Below are 18,487 nucleotides of genomic sequence, written 5' to 3' on the forward strand. Positions count from 1 at the left end.
ATAATATATAGTGTTATACCCAGTAACACATGCAGTGTGTTATTATATAATATATAGTGTTATACCCAGTAACACATGCAGTGTGTTATTATATAATATATAGTGTTATACCCAGTAACACACGGTGTGTTATTATATAATATATAGTGTTATACCCAGTAACACACGCACTGTGTTATTATACAATACATACAGTTTTATACCCAGTAACACATGCCGTGTGTTATTATATAATATATAGTGTTATACCCAGTAACACACGGTGTGTTATTATATAATATATAGTGTTATACCCAGTAACACACGCACTGTGTTATTATACAATACATACAGTTTTATACCCAGTAACACATGCCGTGTGTTATTATATAATATATAGTGTTATACCCAGTAACACACGGTGTGTTATTATATAATATATAGTGTTATACCCAGTAACACACGCACTGTGTTATTATACAATACATACAGTTTTATACCCAGTAACACATGGAGTGTTATTATACCGTATATACAATGTTATATCCAGTAACACACAGTGTGTTTTATCTCAGTGCTCGGTGTTTCAAAGCTGCCCAGTTTCTTTTGGTTAATCCCCAGCAGTAGCTCTGACTAGAGTCAGAGATTTCTAAGTCTCAATGTGCCTGAACTCTCTGGGCTGAGGTGTGTTCCCATGGTGAGAGAGTTTCCTCAATATTGGAATGTATTTCGGCTCTGTACGTAAACAGAAACTGTGTTTATGCATTTCTCAGTGATTTTGCCCCCAAGATATATTGCTGTGTGTGCTGGTTTCTGTGGCTGTGTTTCTGAGCACTCTCTGTTTGAGACTGGTTTGACCCAATCTCTATTGATTGTGATATCACTTCATCTTTCTCAGTGAACGGAATCCAGAATAACAAAGCTACAAGCCCAACGACAGGGAGTGTAGGACTGATGACTTCAACAGGTCAGTTTACAGATTAACTGATTCAGATACTCCACCCTAATGGATCAATACCTTACCTCTGGATAAACTTCATACAGTTCGACGAAGTTCTGTTTAGACACCATCTGGAGTAGAATGTTTTGTTCTGGGTACCGCATATATTGGAATAGGTGCAGTGTAGATCCACCAGAATGATTTTGGGGCACATTATGAGACTAGGCTTGTATTCCCTTGAGTTTAGAAGATTAAGGGATGATCTAATTGAGGTGTTTAAGATCATTAAATAATTTCATAGGGTTGATAGAGAGAAACTATTTCTTCTGGCGGGGAGTCTGGAACAAGGGGACATAACCATTAAATTCGAGCCAGGTCATTCGGGGTGATGTCAGGAAGCACTTGTTCACACAAAGGGGAGTGGAAATCTGGCACTCTCCCCACAAAAAGCTGTTAAGGCCGGGGGTCAATTGGACATTTCAGCACTGAGATTGATGGGTCTTTGTTGGGTAAGGGTACAGAACCATGGCAGGTAGATGGAGTTAAGATATAGAGTCATAGAGTCGTACAGCATAGAAACAGGCCCTTCAGCCCATCGCGCCCATGCCGACCATAGTGCCTATCGATACCAATCCCACCTGCCTGCATTAATTCCAATTCCCTCTATGCCTTGCTCATTCAAGTACCTGTCCAGATGCCTCTTAAATGTCGCTACTGTTCCTGCCTCCACCACCTCCTCAGGCAGCTCATTCCAGATACCCACTATTCTTTGTGTGAAAAATTTACCCCTTTGATCCCCTTTAAACCTCCTCCCTCTCACCTTAAATCTATGCCCTCTAGTTTTAGTCACCCCTACCATGGGAAACATACTCTGGCTATCTACCCTATCTATGCCTCTCATAATTTTATATACCTCTATCATGTCCCTTCTCAGCCTCCTTCGCTCCAAGGAAAACAGACCCAGCCTATCCAATCTCTCTTTATAACTCAAGCCCTCCAAACCAGGCAACATCCTTGTGAATCTTTTCTGCACCCTCTCTAGCTTAATCACATCTTTCCTGTAGTGCGGTGACCAGAACTGCACACAGTACTCCAAATGTGGCCTAACCAACGTTATGTACAACTGTAACCTGACGTCCCAACTCTTGTACTCAATGCCTCGGCCGATGAAGGCAAGCATACCGTACACCTTCTTCACCACCCTGTCTACCTGTTTTGCCACTTTCAGGGAACTATGTACTTGCACCCCAAGGTCTCACTGCTCAACAACACTCCCCAGGGCCCTGCCATTCACTGTATATGTCCTGCCCTGGTTTAACTTCCCAAAATGCATCACTTCACACTCGTCTGCGTAAAATTCCATTTGCCACTCCCTTGCCCACTTTCCCAGTTGATCTATATCCTGTTGTAACCTTAGACAACCTTCTTCACTGTCCACTATACCACCAATTTTGGTGTCATCTGCAAACTTACTAATCATGCCCCCTACATTCACATCCAAGTCATTAATATATATGACAAACAGAGGGCCTAACACCGATCCCTGCAGCACACCACTGGTCACCGGCCTCCAATCTGAAAAACAACCCTCCACTACCACCCTCTGCCTCCTATCACCAAGCCAATTTTGTATACAATTGGTTAGCTCACCTTGGATCCCATGTGTTCGAACCTTCCGGACCAGCCTACCATGTGGGACCTTGTCAAAGGCCTTGCTAAAGTCCATGCAGACAAAGTCCACCACCCTGCCCTCGTCAATCCTCTTGGTCACCTCCTCAAAAAACTCAATCAAATTCGTGAGACATGATTTCCCACGCACAAAGCCATGCTGACTATCCCTAATCAGACCTTGCCGTTCCAAACGCATATAAATCCTGTCGCTCAGAATCCCTTCCAATAACTTTCCCACCACTGATGTAAGGCTCACCGGCCTGTAGTTCCCTGGCTTATCCCTGCTGCGCTTCTTAAATAAAGGCACAACATTAGCTATCCTCCAGTCTTCCGGTACCTCACCCATGGCTAACGATGATACAAAAATCTCTGCCAGGGCCCCAGCAATCTCCTCCCTTGCTTCCTATAGCATCCTAGGATACACCTGGTCAGGCCCTGGGGATTTATCCACCTTAATGTGCTTCAAAACCTCTAACACCACCTCTTTTGTAATTTTGATATGCTCCAGGATATCGCTGTTCCCTCCCTTGAACTCACTAGCTTCCATGACCTTCTCCATGGTAAATACAGACGAGAAGTATTCATTTAAGACCTTGCCCATTTCCTGTGGCTCCACACATAGATTACCACACTGATCCTTAAGGGGACCTACTCTCTCCCTAGCTACCCTTTTACTCTTAATATACTTATAGAATCTTTTAGGATTCTCCTTTATCTTATCTGCCAGGGAAATCTCATGGCCCCTTTCGCCCTCCTAATTTCCTTCTTAAGTGTACTCCTACATCCCTTATACTCCTCGAGGGACTCACGATCCCAGCTGCCTATACCTGACATTTGCCTCCTTCTTTGTCCTGACCAGACCCTCAATATTCCTCGTCAACCAAGGTTCCCTAAACTTGCCAGCCTTGCCCTTCCATCTAACATGAACATGCCTGCCCTGAACTCTTCCTACCTCACTTTTAAAAGCCTCCCACTTGCCAGACGTCCCTTTACCTGTAAACAGCCTCTCCCATTCAACCTTTGAGAGTTCCTGTCTGATGCCATCAAAATTAGCCTACCCCCAATTTAGGACTTCAACCTGAGGACCAGTCCTATCCATTTCCATAACTATCTTGAAGCTAATAGAGTTATGGTCACTGGTCCCAAAGTACTCCCCCACAGACACATCAACCACCTGCCCATCCTCATTTCCTAAGAGGAGGTCGAGTGTAGCCCTTTCTCTAGTAGGGCCATCCACATACTGCTTCAGAAAACTATCCTGGACACACTTAACAAATTCTTCCCCATCTGATCCCTTAGCACTAAGGCAGTCCCAGTCAATATTAGGGAAGTTAAAATCACCTACTATTACAACCCTATAATTCTTGCACCTATCTGTGATTTCCTTACATATATACTCCTCCAATTCCCTCTGACTATTGGGGGGCCTATAGTATAATCCCAACAAAGTGATCACCCCTTTCTTATTTCTAAATTCTACCCATATGGCCTCGCTGGACATTCCCCCCGGGATATCCTCACTAAGTACTGCTGTGATGTTCTCCCTAATCAATAGTGCAACTCCCCCTCCTCTCTTACCTCCACCTCTGTCACGCCGGAAGCATCGGTACCCCGGAACATTGAGCTGCCAGTCCTGCCCATCCCTCAACCACGTTTCCGTAATAGCTATAATATCACAATCCCATGTACCGATCCATGCTCTGAGTTCATCTGCATTAAAGTAAATGCAGTTTAGCCTACCAGACCTTCCACGCTCCCTGTCCTGCCCCTGCCCGGCCTGCCTACTGGACTTGCTTGCTTTAACCTCTACATTTGCCTCAACTATCTCATCGAAGAAACTACTACTTTGGGTCCCACCCCCCTGCAAGACTAGTTTAAACCCTCCCGAGTAGTACTAGCAAACCTCCCCGCAATGATATTGGTCCCCTTCCAGTTCAGATGCAACCCGTCCCTCTTGTACAGGTCACCTCTGCACCAGAAGAGATCCCAATGATCCAAGTAGCTGAAGCCCTCCCGCCTACACCAGCTCTTCAGCCACGCATTCATTTGCCTAATCCTCCTATTCCTACCCTCACTAGCACATGGCACAGGGAGTAATCCTGAGATTACAACCCTAGAGGTCCTGCTTTTTAACCTTCTGCCTAACTCCCTATATTCACTTTGCAGGACCTCATCTCTCTTCCTGCCTGTGTCGTTAGTACCAATATGGACCACGACCTCTGGCTGCTCACCCTCCCCTTTCTGAATGTCCTGCAGCCGATCCGAGACATCCTTGACCCTAGCACCAGGGAGGCAACATACCATCCTGGAGTCTCGTTTGCGGCCACAGAAACGCCTATCTGCACCCCTTACGATAGAATCCCCTATCACTATAGCTCTTCCACCCCTTTTCCTCCCCTGCTGTGCAGCAGAGCCCTCCGTGGTGCCACGAACTTGGCTGTTGCCAAGTCATCCCCCCCCAACAGTATCCAAATCGGTATATCTGTTTGAGAGGAGGATGGCCACAGGGGACTCCTGCACTACCTGCCTGCGCCTACTACTCCGTCTGGTGGTCACCCATCCCTTTTCTGCCTGTGCAGCCATTACCTGCGGTGTGACCACCTCACTAAACGTGCTATCCACAACATTCTCAGCATCGCGGATGCTCCACGGTGAATCCACCCGCAGCTCCAGCTCCGTAATGCGGGCAGTCAGTAGCTGCAGATGGATACACTTCCTGCACACATGGTCGTCAGGGACACTGGAACCATCCCTGATTATTCCACTTAGCGCAGGAGGAGCAGATTACGGGGCTGAGCTCTCCTGCCATGACTTACCCTTAGATTAATTAGTTACACCCTTAATTAAAAAAATACCAATTACACTAGGGGCCTTGTTGTACCCACTCCAATCTAAAGTCCTTAATAAGCTGCAGTGAATTTTAAAAAAAACACTTTAGTAGTACTCACCTTATCACCAGAGGTTTTTTTTTCAACAAAAAAATCTTTCCCCTTATTTTTTAATGATATTTAAATGCACTAATGATCTAATTGAATGGCAGAACAGGCTCGAGGGGCTGAATGGCCTCCTCCTGTACATTGAAATATACATATATATTACAATATGGAATCAGGCCGTTCGGCCCAACCAGTCCATGTTGGCCTGGACCCTACACGTGAGTAAATAGTTCTATTCACATTCACCCGACCTATTCCCATATCCCCTCCCTTTTCCTTCATCCACCCAGTCAATTTGATCTTCAATGTTCATATAGCTTCTGCCTCGCCATTAACCCTGGGAGTGAATCCCACAGACTCAGACTCTCAGTGTGAAGAAGATTCTCCTGCAGAAATGATGCAGGTTGAGCAGAAATTCCCTTCAATTAAATATTGGGAAGACTGAAGCCTTAGTCTACAGCCCCGTCACAAACTCTGTTCCCTTGCCAATGACTCCAACCCTTTCCCTGGATACTGTCTGAGGCTGAACCAGACAATTCGCAAACGCTGCACTCTATTAGACCCTGAGCTGAACTTCTGACCACATATCCACTCTATAATCAACGACCACCTATTTCCACCTCCATAACATTGCCTGTATCTTCCCCGCATCAGCTCATCTGCTGCTGAAATCCTTATCTGTTCCTTTGTTACTTCTAGACGTGACTCCTTCCATCTTCCCCCCTCCATAAACTTCAGCTCACCTGCCTGCGACAGGACATAGGCTGGCAGAATTGGGCAGAGAGGTGGCAGATGGAATTTAATACTGACAAGTGTGAGGTGATGCATTTTGGCAGAAGGAATAGGGAGAGGCAATATATACTTAATGGCACAGTTCTAAAGAGTGTGCAGGAACAGAGGGACCTGGGGGTGTATGTGCATCGATCTTTGAAGGTGGCAGGACATATTGAGAGAGTGGTTAGTAAAGCATATGGGATCTTGGGCTTCATAAATAGAGGCATTGATTACAAAAGCAGGGAAGTTATGCTGAACCTTTATAAAGCTCTGATTAGGCCACAGCTAGAGTATTGTGTCCAGTTCTGGTCACCACACTTTAGGAAGGATGTGAGGGTCCTGGAGAGGGTGCAGAGGAGATTTACTCGAATGGTTCCAAGGATGGGGGATTTTAGTGACAGGGTTAGGTTGGAGAAGCTGGGGTTGTTCCCCCTGGAGCAAAGGAGATTGAGAGGAGATTTGATAGAGGTGTACAAGATTATGACAGGTTTGCATAAGTTAGACAAGGAAAAACTCTTCCCATTAACGGATGATACAATGACTAGGGGACACAGATTGAAGGTTTTGGGTGAAAGATGCAGGGGAAATGTGAGGAAGAACTTTTTTACTGAGCGAGTGTTAATGGTCTGGAACTCACTGCCCACAAGGGTGGTGGAAGCAGAAACAGTAATTTCAAAAGGAAATTGGATGGGCACTTGAAGGAAATAAACTTGCAGGGCCATGGGGATCGAGCAGGGGATTGGGACTGACTGGATTGTTCCGTGGAGAGCCGGCATGGACTCGATGGGCCAAATGGCCTCCTGCTATGCCTAAATGACTCTATGAATCTCTATCACTCGATGACTCATTCAAAATCCTGCAGACCATATCCTAACTCACACAAAGTCCCGTTCACCTATTACTCCCTGTGCTCACTGACTGTCTGGTAACACCTCAATTTTAAAATTCTCGTCCTTGTGTTCCACTCTCTCCATGGCCTCACCTCTCCCTATCTGTAGGCTCCTCCAGCCTGACAACTCTCCGAGATATCTATGCTCATCCAATTCTGCTGCTTGAGCATCCCCCAATTTCCATTGCTTTGCCATTGGTGAATATTCCTTCAGCTGCCTGGACCCTATGATCTGGAATTCCCTCTCCAACCCTGTCCGTCTCTCTACCTCTCTCTCCTCCTTTAAGATGCACCTTAAAACTGGCCAAGCTTTTGGTCATCTGTCCTAATATCGCCTTATGTGGCTCATTTAAAATCTTGCCTGATCACACAGGTTTGAAATTGCCTGGAACCTTTTTCTATGTTAAAGGCTCTGTAAAAATGCAAGTTGTTGTTGTTGAGCCTGACCCATGACCCAACACTGAACCTGACCCACTCACTACAGACTGACCCTTGACCCCACACTGACCCTAACCCCCTCGCTACAGACTGACAACCCCACACTGAGCCTGACCCCCTCGCTATAGACTGACCCTTAACCCCCACACTGAGCCTGGCTATTGGTGGAGCTGGTTTTGGCCACCTGCTCCGACAGCAGCATGTGGAATCAGTGCCCCTGGAGCTCTCCAGGGCTCGTCCTGTTCCATTGGCCTCACACGGACATCTCCAAACATCAGGGGAGGTCCAGTGCTCAGAGATAAGCCAGCGAGGTTTAACCACTGGTTGTTTATATCACTCGATGCAGTGGGATTGGCCTCATGCTGTAAACCGAGTTATCCCAGAACTACAACCAGGAGTGGTGGTGTAAGGCCAGTCTCAGTCTCTGCTCACTGCTAACTCCACTCCCACTCCACTTTAACTCTGCTTTTTTATCTTCTTTTTCTCGTTGACAGTTCAAGGGGTTCAGAATAATCTAACACCCACATCCAGCCTGGTTACCAGTCCTACTCCGACTCAGACCAGCTCCAACTCGGGTGAGTATTGCACCGATCACTACAACAGCACTCCCCTCTTCAACAGCACCAACTCTGTTCACATCACTGTGGACAGGGCACAATGGTTAATAGGTTAAGAGAATAGTGGGGAAATGGGGTAACTTAGTAAAGGGGTAACTGGGTAACGGGGTGACTGGGTAGCAACACAGCTGGTTTGGCACAGCCCAGGAAGGTGACAGCTTTGAATCTCAGTATGTGTTGAGTTAATTGGTGTCAGGAGGAGGGAGTCAATGAGCCCCAGTGCCCTGAGTCTCAGGAAGGGAAATACCAGTTGCACCATCTCCCACTGCTGTGCACTGGTTCCTGCAGCCTGAGGTCACTGAGTGAGCACAGAATCTCATGATGCTCCCACGATTCAATACCCTGTCGAAACTCACTGCCCAAGTTCACAAAATCATAGAATGCTAACTGCGCAGAAGGAGGCCATTCGGCCTATCCTGTCAGTGCTGGCTCTCTGCAACAGCAACTCAGCTCATCCCACTCCTGCACCCTTTGCTCGTAGCCCTGCAAATGTTTTCTCTTTATGTTCTTATCTATTCCCTTTTGAAAGCCCTATTGTATCTGCCTCCACCACACCCTCAGGCAGGACATAATGCTCAGAGATTTACCTACATATCTGCTCTTCTATCTCCCTCTGACTTTTTGGGAGTCTATAGTACACTCCCAGCAGTGTGATTGCCGCTTTTCTGTTCCACAGTTCAACCCATATAGCCTCATTTGATGCTTTTTCTAGAATATCAACCCTCCTCACAGCTGTGATTGTTTCTTTAACCAATATTATGACCCCCCATCCTTTTATATCCCCCTCTCTATCCCGCCTGAAAACCCTCTAACTCAGAGTGTTGAGATGCCATTTCTGTCCTTCTTAAAGACATGTTTTAGTAATAGCTATGATATCACACTCCCAGTGCCTCTCTGTGCCCTCAGCTCATCTGTCTTATTTATTCAACTGCTTGCATTGAAGTGTATACCTCAAATCACTGAACAACTCCTTTGTTGTCTATTTTCCATTCTTTGTTTTCTTTGCCTTCCAACACATTTACTCACCTCCTCTCCCTTCTGAATTGATGCTCAGATTCCCTTCTCTCTACCAAACTAGCTTAAACCCTCCCCATCACAATATTGGCCCTAGTCCTAGTCAGGTGCAACCTGTCTGGTTTCTCCAGGATCCATCTCCTCAGAACTGGTCTCATTGCCCCAAGAATTTAAAGCCCTCCCTCCTGCACCATCTCTCCGGCCATGCATTCATCTGCTCTATCCTAATTCTGTCACATAGGTGAGACTTCGAGGACCATTGACACTCTTGAAACTGTCCCCCAGTGAGAGTCAGCACCTTCAGGAACTGTCCCCCAGTGAGAGTCAGCACCTTCAGGAACTGTCCCCCAGTGAGAGTCAGCACCTTCAGGAACTGTCCCCAAGTGAGAGTCAGCACCTTCAGGAACTGTCCCCCAGTGAGAGTCAGCACCTTCGGGAACTGTCCCCCAGTGAGAGTCAGCACCTTCAGGAACTGTCCCCAAGTGAGAGTCAGCACCTTCAGGAACTGTTCCCCAGTGAGAGTCAGCACCTTTGGGAACTGTCCCCAAGTGAGAGTCAGCACCTTTGGGAACTGTTCCCCAGTGAGAGTCAGCACCTTCAGGAACTGTCCCCCAGTGAGAGTCAGCACCTTCAGGAACTGTCCCCCAGTGAGAGTCAGCACCTTCAGGAACTGTCCCCCAGTGAGTGTCAGCACCTTTGGGAACTGTATCCCAGTGAGAGTCAGCACCTTTGGGAACTGTTCCCCAGTGAGAGTCAGCACCTTCAGGAACTGTCCCCCAGTGAGAGTCAGCACCTTCAGGAACTGTCCCCCAGTGAGTGTCAGCACCTTTGGGAACTGTTCCCCAGTGAGAGTCAGCACCTTCAGGAACTGTCCCCCAGTGAGAGTCAGCACCTTCAGGAACTGTCCCCCAGTGAGAGTCAGCACCTTCAGGAACTGTATCTCAGTGAGAGTCACACCTTAAGCAGGGATCTGGTGAATGGGTGATGAAGTGTGTTAGTTCTGAGCTTTGATGAATTTCTGTGTTCTCACTGTGTTTATTTAATTCTCTTCTGGGGCTGTGATGACTGATTGTGCCACTCCTGTCACTGCCCCTCTAGTGTTGGGGGTGAAGAAAAACCTGGTGTCGAATTCCAGTGTTGTCTCGACGGCTCAGAACAGCTCCACAGGTCAGTGACAGGCGCTCATTTTTATCCTGATACCCCAGCGCACAGATACCCCAGCGCACAGATACCCCAGCGCACAGATACCCCAGCGCACAGATACCCCAGCGCACAGATACCCCAGCGCACAGATACCCCAGCGCACAGATACTCCAGCGCACAGATACTCCAGCGCACAGATACCCCAGCGCACAGATACCCCAGCGCACTGATACCCACAGTACTCTGATACCCAAGTACTCTGATACCCCAGCACACTGATACCCCAGCACACTGATACCCCAGCACACTGATACCCACAGCACACTGATACCCACAGCACACTGATACCCACAGCACACTGATACCCACAGCACTCTGATACCCACAGCACTCTGATACCCGCAGCACTCTGATACCCACAGCACTCTGATACCCACAGTACTCTGATACCCACAGTACTCTGATACCCACAGTACTCTGATACCCCAGCACTCTGATACCCACAGTACTCTGATACCCCAGCACACTGATACCCCAGCACTCTGATACCCGCAGTACTCTGATACCCCAGCAATCCCAGTGCATTGATACCCCCACACTGATACCCACAGTACTCTGATACCCCCACACTGATACCCACAGTACTCTGATACCCCAGCACACTGATACCCCAGCACACTGATACCCCAGCACACTGATACCCCAGCACACTGATACCCACAGTACTCTGATACCCCAGCACTCTGATACCTACAGTACTCTGATACCCACAGTACTCTGATACCCCAGCACACTGATACCCCAGCACACTGATACCCCAGCACACTGATACCCCAGCACACTGATACCCCAGCACTCTGATATCCAAGTACACTGATACCCCAGCACACTGATACCCCAGCACACTGATACCCACAGTACTCTGATACCCACAGTACTCTGATACCCACAGTACTCTGATACCCACAGTACTCTGATACCCCAGCACACTGATACCCCAGCACATACCCCAGCACTCTGATACCCACAGCACTCTGATACCCACAGTACTCTGATACCCACAGTACTCTGATACCCACTGTACTCTGATACCCCAGCACACTGATACCCCAGCACACTGATACCCCAGCACACTGATACCCCAGCACTCTGATACCCACAGTACTCTGATACCCCAGCACATACCCCAGCACTCTGATACCCACAGCACTCTGATACCCACAGTACTCTGATACCCACAGTACTCTGATACCCACAGTACTCTGATACCCCAGTACTCTGATACCCCAGCACACTGATACCCCAGCACACTGATACCCCAGCACTCTGATACCCACAGTACTCTGATACCCACAGTACTCTGATACCCCAGCACACTGATACCCCAGCACACTGATACCCCAGCACACTGATACCCCAGCACTCTGATACCCACAGTACTCTGATACCCACAGTACTCTGATACCCACAGTACTCTGATACCCCAGTATTGTGATACCCCAGCACACTGATACCCCAGCACACTGATACCCCAGCACATTGATACCCACAGCACTCTGATACCCACAGTACTCTGATACCCACAGTACTCTGATACCCACAGTACTCTGATACCCCAGTATTGTGATACCCCAGCACACTGATACCCCAGCACACTGATACCCCAGCACTCTGATACCCACAGCACTCTGATACCCACAGCACTCTGATACCCACAGCACTCTGATACCCGCAGTACTCTGATACCCCAGCACACTGATACCCGAGCACACTAATACCCACAGTACTCTGATACCCCAGCACTCTGATATCCTTCCCATTAGCATTGCCAGCATGCTGCTTCTCTGGGTACAGTTTAAAGGCCACACTGTGGGACTATTTCTGTTGCCATTTATGGATTCTGATACTGGGTTGGTCTTAATTTCCCAGATATACTGGTCTCTGCTGATGTTGTGTTGGGTGCGTCAGGGTTCTGGATGCGTTAGCGAGTCGCTGTTCATAATATTTCTTTCCATAGTGGGGACCACGAGCACGGACGATATTTTACAGAAAGATTACAAGTTTCTGCTGCTGGAGAAGGAAAACTCTCCTCCAAAGAAGGACACCGAGCTTCTGATCATGAGCAAGGACAGTGGCAAATTCTTCACCCCTGCTTCTGCCAGCTTCACTGGTAATGTTCAAACCTGCTCGCCGATAGATACCCTACCCTGCCCTGGCTATAGCTAAACCCAACCCTGGGCACAACCCAACCCAAACCCGGGCACAACCCAACCCTGGGCACAACCCAACCCAAACCCGGGCACATACCAACCCCAATCGTGGGCACAATGCAAGCCCAAAACCCAAAAGGTGTTGCATTTGGGGAGGGCAAACAAAGCGAGGGAATACACAATAAACAGGAGGATATTGAGAGGGGTAGAAGAAGTGAGAGACCTTGGAGTGCATGTTCACAGGTCCCTGAAGGTGGCAGGACAGGTAGATAGAGTGGTGAAGAAGGCATATGGAATGCTATCCTTTATTGGCCGAGGTATAGAATACAGAAGCAGGGATGTAACGCAGAACTGTATAAAATGCTGGTTAGGCCACAGCTGGAGTATTGCGTACAGTTCTGGTCACCACATTACAGAAAGGACATAATTGTTCTGGAGAGAGTACAGAGGAGATTTACAAGAATGTTGCCAGGGCTCAAAAGTTGCAGCTATGATCGGCTAGGGTTGTTTTCCCTGGAACGAAGGAGGCTGCGAGGTGACTTGATTGAGGTGTACAAAATTATGAGGGGCCTAGATAGAGTAGACAGGAAGGACCTGTTTCCCCTGGCAGAAAGGTCAATTACCAGGGGGCTCAGATTTAAGGTGATTGGTAGAAGGATTAGAGGGGACATGAGGAAAAACTTTTTAACCCAGAGGGTGGTGGGTGTCTGCAATTCACTGCCCGGAATCATGGGGGAGGCAGAAATCCTCAACTCTTTAGAAAGGTATCTGGACCTGCACCTGACGTGCTGTAACCTGCAAGGCTACGGACCAGGTGTTGGAAGGTGGTATTGGATTGGGCGGCTAGTTTTCTCAACCATCGCAGACACGAGAGGCTGAATGGCCTCTTTCTGTGCTGTAACTTTTCTCTGGTTCTCTGGTTCCAACCCCAAACGCAACTCCGTGTATATCCCAACCGCAGTCCCAATTGTGGGCAGAACCCAAACCCAAACCCAAACCCAACTCGGTGCAGCATTGCCAGAGTCTCCAGTCTTGGCAACAACCAAGCTCGGTGCGTGTCCCGGCCCTGGGCGTGCAGCTGTCACAGTCAAACAGTTCCCAGGCACTTTTGCCGAAAAAATAATTCTGAATGCCCACTGTGTCCAGGCTCCTTGAGGGCCACACAGCCACTGGGAGCACAGAGCTTTGATCTCGGTGCTGAGTGATCCAATCTCAGCTAAGGCAGTAGTGGGGGAACTTCATTGGAGCTCAGTGCACAGCACGAGGGAGGGGGAAAACAGCGATGGTTCTTGTAGTGGACTGCCATCCAGTGACCCCCTACTTCCGCAGTAAGATCAGGCTTGACTCTCGCCCCATTGGATGAATAGTTAGTTGTCATCTGGGCTAGACTCTGACATCAGGAATGGCCATTTGGGCCAAAGGGTTCCGGGTACCTGAGGAAGAATCAGGAGGAGGAAAAGAATTTATTTAGCTGGCACTGATCACATGTCCAGTAGCGACCGTGATCGCAGTGCCCATTGCCACACAGAACTGAGAAGTAACAAGCTCCAGTCCATGTCTTTCTTAATATTCACATTGGGGAGGAAATCCTGGCAATTACAACTGGAATAAGTTGTTGCTATGGAAATACTATGGGATGGAGATTAACAAAGAGGTCAGGAGGTTTCTTTTGGGCCTCCTTATCTCGAGAGACAATGGATACGCGCCTGGAGGTGGTCAGTGGTTTGTGAAGCAGCGCCTGGAGTGGCTATAAAGGCCAATTCTGGAGTGACAGACTCTTCCACAGGTGCTGCAGAGAAATTTGTTTGTTGGGGCTGTTGCACAGTTGGCTCTCCCCTTGCGCCTCTGTCTTTTTTCCTGCCAACTACTAAGTCTCTTCGACTCGCCACAATTTAGCCCTGTCTTTATGGCTGCCCGCCAGCTCTGGCGAATGCTGGCAACTGACTCCCACGACTTGTGATCAATGTCACACGATTTCATGTCGCGTTTGCAGACGTCTTTATAACGGAGACATGGACGGCCGGTGGGTCTGATACCAGTGGCGAGCTCGCTGTACAATGTGTCTTTGGGGATCCTGCCATCTTCCAGGAGGTTAGGAAGGGGAAATAAAAAGAAATTGACAAATACCAGAAATAGACAAGGAGGCACGAGTAAGAGAAAAGTGAAGGTTCCTGCCAGGTCAAATCCTTCACCACAGCTGCATGCAGTAAAGGTGTAACCCTCTCGCCCCGTGTACCCCTCTCGCCCCGTGTACCCCTCTCGCCCCGTGTACCCCTCTCGCCCCGTGTACCCCTCTCGCCCCGTGTACCCCACTCGCCCCGTGTACCCCACATTCCTCGTGTACCCCTCTCGCCCCGTGTACCCCTCTCGCCCCGTGTACCACTCTCGCCCCGTGTACCACTCTCGCCCCGTGTACCACTCTCGCCCCGTGTACCCCTCTCGCCCCCTGTACCCCTCATGCCCCGTGTACCCCTCATGCCCCGTGTACCCCTCATGCCCCGTGTACCCCTCATGCCCCGTGTACCCCTCATGCCCCGTGTACCCCTCATGCCCCGTGTACCCCTCATGCCCCGTGTACCCCTCATGCCCCGTGTATCCCTCTCGCCCCGTGTATCCCTCTCGCCCCGTGTATCCCTCTCGCCCCGTGTATCCCTCTCGCCCCGTGTATCCCTCTCGCCCCGTGTATCCCTCATGCTCCGTGTATCCCTCTAACCCCGTGTACCCCTCTAACCTCGTGTACCCCTCTCGCGCCTGTACCCCTCTCGCGCCTGTACCCCTCTCGCCCCGTGTACCCCTCTCGCCCCGTGTACCCCTCTCGCCCCGTGTACCCCTCTCGCCCCTTGTACCCCTCTCGCCCCTTGTACCCCTCTCGCCCCTTGTACCCCTCTCGCCCCTTGTACCCCTCTCGCCCCTTGTACCCCTCATGCCCCGTGAACCCCTCATGCCCCATGTACCCCTCTCACCCAAAACCCCTCTCGCCCCGTGTACCCCTCTCGCCCCGTGTACCCCTCTCGCCCCGTGTACCCCTCTCGCCCCGTGTACCCCTCTCGCCCCGTGTACCCCTCTCGCCCCGTGTACCCCACTCGCCCCGTGTACCCCACATTCCTCGTGTACCCCTCTCGCCCCGTGTACCCCTCTCGCCCCGTGTACCCCTCTCGCCCCGTGTACCCCTCTCGCCCCGTGTACCCCTCTCGCCCCGTGTACCCCTCTCGCCCCGTGTACCCCTCTCGCCCCGTGTACCCCTCATGCCCCGTGTACCCCTCATGCCCCGTGTACCCCTCATGCCCCGTGTACCCCTCTCGCGCCTGTACCCCTCTCGCGCCTGTACCCCTCTCGCCCCGTGTACCCCTCTCGCCCCGTGTACCCCTCTCGCCCCGTGTACCCCTCTCGCCCCGTGTACCCCTCTCGCCCCGTGTACCCCTCTCGCCCCGTGTACCCCTCTCGCCCCGTGTACCCCTCTCGCCCCGTGTATCCCTCTCGCCCCGTGTATCCCTCATGCTCCGTGTACCCCTCTAACCCCGTGTACCCCTCTAACCCCGTGTACCCCTCTAACCCCGTGTACCCCTCTCGCCTGTATACCCCTCTCGCCCCGTGTACCTCTCTCGCCCCGTGTACCCCACATTCCCCGTGTACCCCTCTCGCCCCGTGTACCCCTCTCGCCCCGTGTACCCCTCTCGCCCCGTGTACCCCTCTCGCCCCGTGTACCTCTCTCGCCCCGTGTACCTCTCTCGCCCCGTGTACCTCTCTCGCCCCGTGTACCTCTCTCGCCCCGTGTACCTCTCTCGCCCCGTGTACCTCTCTCGCCCCGTGTACCCCACATTCCCCGTGTACCCCTCTCGCCCCGTGTACCCCTCTCGCCCCGTGTACCCCTCTCGCCCCGTGTACCTCTCTCGCCCCGTGTACCCCTCTCGCCCCATGTACCCCTCTCGCCCCATGTACCCCTCTCGCCCCATGTACCCCTCTCGCCCCGTGTACCCCTCTCACCCCGTGTACCCCTCTCGCCCCGTGTACCCCTCTCGCCCCGTGTACCCCTCTCGCCCCGTGTACCCCTCTCGCCCCATGTATCTCTCATGCTCCGTGTACCCCTCTCGCCCCATGTACCCCTCTCGCCCCGTGTACCCCTCTCGCCCCGTGTACCCCTCTCGCCCCATGTATCTCTCATGCTCCGTGTACCCCTCTCGCCCCATGTACCCCTCATGCCCCATGTACCCCTCTCGCCCCGTGTACCCCTCTCGCCCCGTGTACCCCACATTCCCCGTGTACCCCTCTAACCCCGTGTACCCCTCTCGCCTGTATACCCCTCATGCCCCGTGTACCCCTCTAACCCCGTGTACCCCTCTAACCCCGTGTACCCCTCTCGCCCGTATACCCCTCTCGCCCCGTATACCCCTCTCGCCCCGTGTAACCCTCTCGCCCCTTGCACCTCTCCTTCGCTCTGAGGGCACAGACTGACAGTACCACTTTAGAAGAATGGGGAAAGTTAATGTGAACCATGAAGGGTGGATTTTCTGTTGTGAAACTCCGCGGGGTAAATTGATGCTGGTTTTTGTGTCTCACACCACCATTGACAGATGACACATTGAAGAAGGAGCAGATGGTGTTCATCAGCCCTGGAACAGGAGTCAAGGCACAAACAAATGGTAAGAGGAGGACAGAATAAACAGCATTAGGAGAATCAGCATCTCCTGCAGGCTCTGGGGGGGGACCTAAAGTGTTCACGGGTCCTCTCTCCGTCTGTCTCTCGAGCTTTATCACTCTAGCTGGCACTCTCTATCTATCTGGTACTCTCTCTCCGTCTGTCTCTCGAGATTTATCACTCTAGCTGGCACTCTCTATCTATCTGATACTCTCTCTCAGTCTGTCTCTCGAGCTTTATCACTCTAGCTGGCACTCTCTATCTATCTGGTACTCTCTCTCCGTCTGTCTCTCGAGATTTATCACTCTAGCTGGCACTCTCTATCTATCTGATACTCTCTCTCAGTCTGTCTCTCGAGCTTTATCACTCGAGCTGGCACTCTCTATCTATCTGGTACTCTCTCTCCGTCTGTCTCTCGAGCTTTATCACTCTAGCTGGCACTCTCTATCTGTCTGATACTCTCTCTCCGTCTGTCTCTCGAGCTTTATCACTCTAGCTGGCACTCTCTATCTATCTGGTACTCTCTCTCTGTCTGTCTCTCGAGCTTTATCACTCTAGCTGGCACTCTCTATCTATCTGGTACTCTCTCTCTGTCTGTCTCTCGAGCTTTATCACTCCAGCTGGCACTCTCTATCTATCTGATACTCTCTCTCCGTCTGTCTCTCGAGCTTTATCACTCCAGCTGGCACTCTCTATCTATCTGATACTCTCTCTCCGTCTGTCTCTCGAGCTTTATCACTCTAGCTGGCACTCTCTATCTGTCTGATACTCTCTCTCTGTCTGTCTCTCTAGCTTTATCACTCCAGCTGTCACTCTCTATCTATCTGATACTCCCTCTCTGTCTGTCTCTCGAGCTTTATCACTCCAGCTGGCACTCTCTATCTATCTGATACTCTCTCTCCGTCTGTCTCTCTAGCTTTATCACTCTAGCTGGCACTCTCTATCTGTCTGATACTCTCTCTCCGTCTGTCTCTCTAGCTTTATCACTCTAGCTGGCACTCTCTATCTGTCTGATACTCTCTCTCCGTCTGTCTCTCGAGCTTTATCACTCTAGCTGGCACTCTCTATCTATCTGATACTCTCTCTCCGTCTGTCTCTCGAGCTTTATCACTCCAGCTGGCACTCTCTATCTATCTGATACTCTCTCTCCGTCTGTCTCTCTAGCTTTATCACTCTAGCTGGCACTCTCTATCTATCTGATACTCTCTCTCAGTCTGTCTCTCGAGCTTTATCACTCGAG

At 50.4% G+C, this 18,487-nt stretch overlaps 1 protein-coding gene across 7 annotated transcripts in view; it reads left to right on the forward strand.

Annotated features, from left to right (window-relative positions):
* The window catches only part of col17a1b (collagen, type XVII, alpha 1b), a 257,562-nt gene that overhangs the window by 120,321 nt on the left and 118,754 nt on the right, over nt 1–18,487 (forward strand). For all 7 annotated transcript variants that reach the window (XM_068053211.1, XM_068053209.1, XM_068053212.1 and 4 more), the window contains 5 exons: nt 878–946; nt 8,122–8,202; nt 10,357–10,425; nt 12,419–12,571; nt 17,183–17,251. In XM_068053211.1, coding sequence (XP_067909312.1) covers nt 878–946; nt 8,122–8,202; nt 10,357–10,425; nt 12,419–12,571; nt 17,183–17,251 — 441 coding nt within the window. The remainder of the gene's footprint in view (nt 1–877; nt 947–8,121; nt 8,203–10,356; nt 10,426–12,418; nt 12,572–17,182; nt 17,252–18,487) is intronic.

Source organism: Heterodontus francisci, chromosome 20 (genome assembly GCF_036365525.1).
Source record: "Heterodontus francisci isolate sHetFra1 chromosome 20, sHetFra1.hap1, whole genome shotgun sequence".
Classification (NCBI taxonomy): Eukaryota; Metazoa; Chordata; class Chondrichthyes; order Heterodontiformes; family Heterodontidae; genus Heterodontus; species Heterodontus francisci.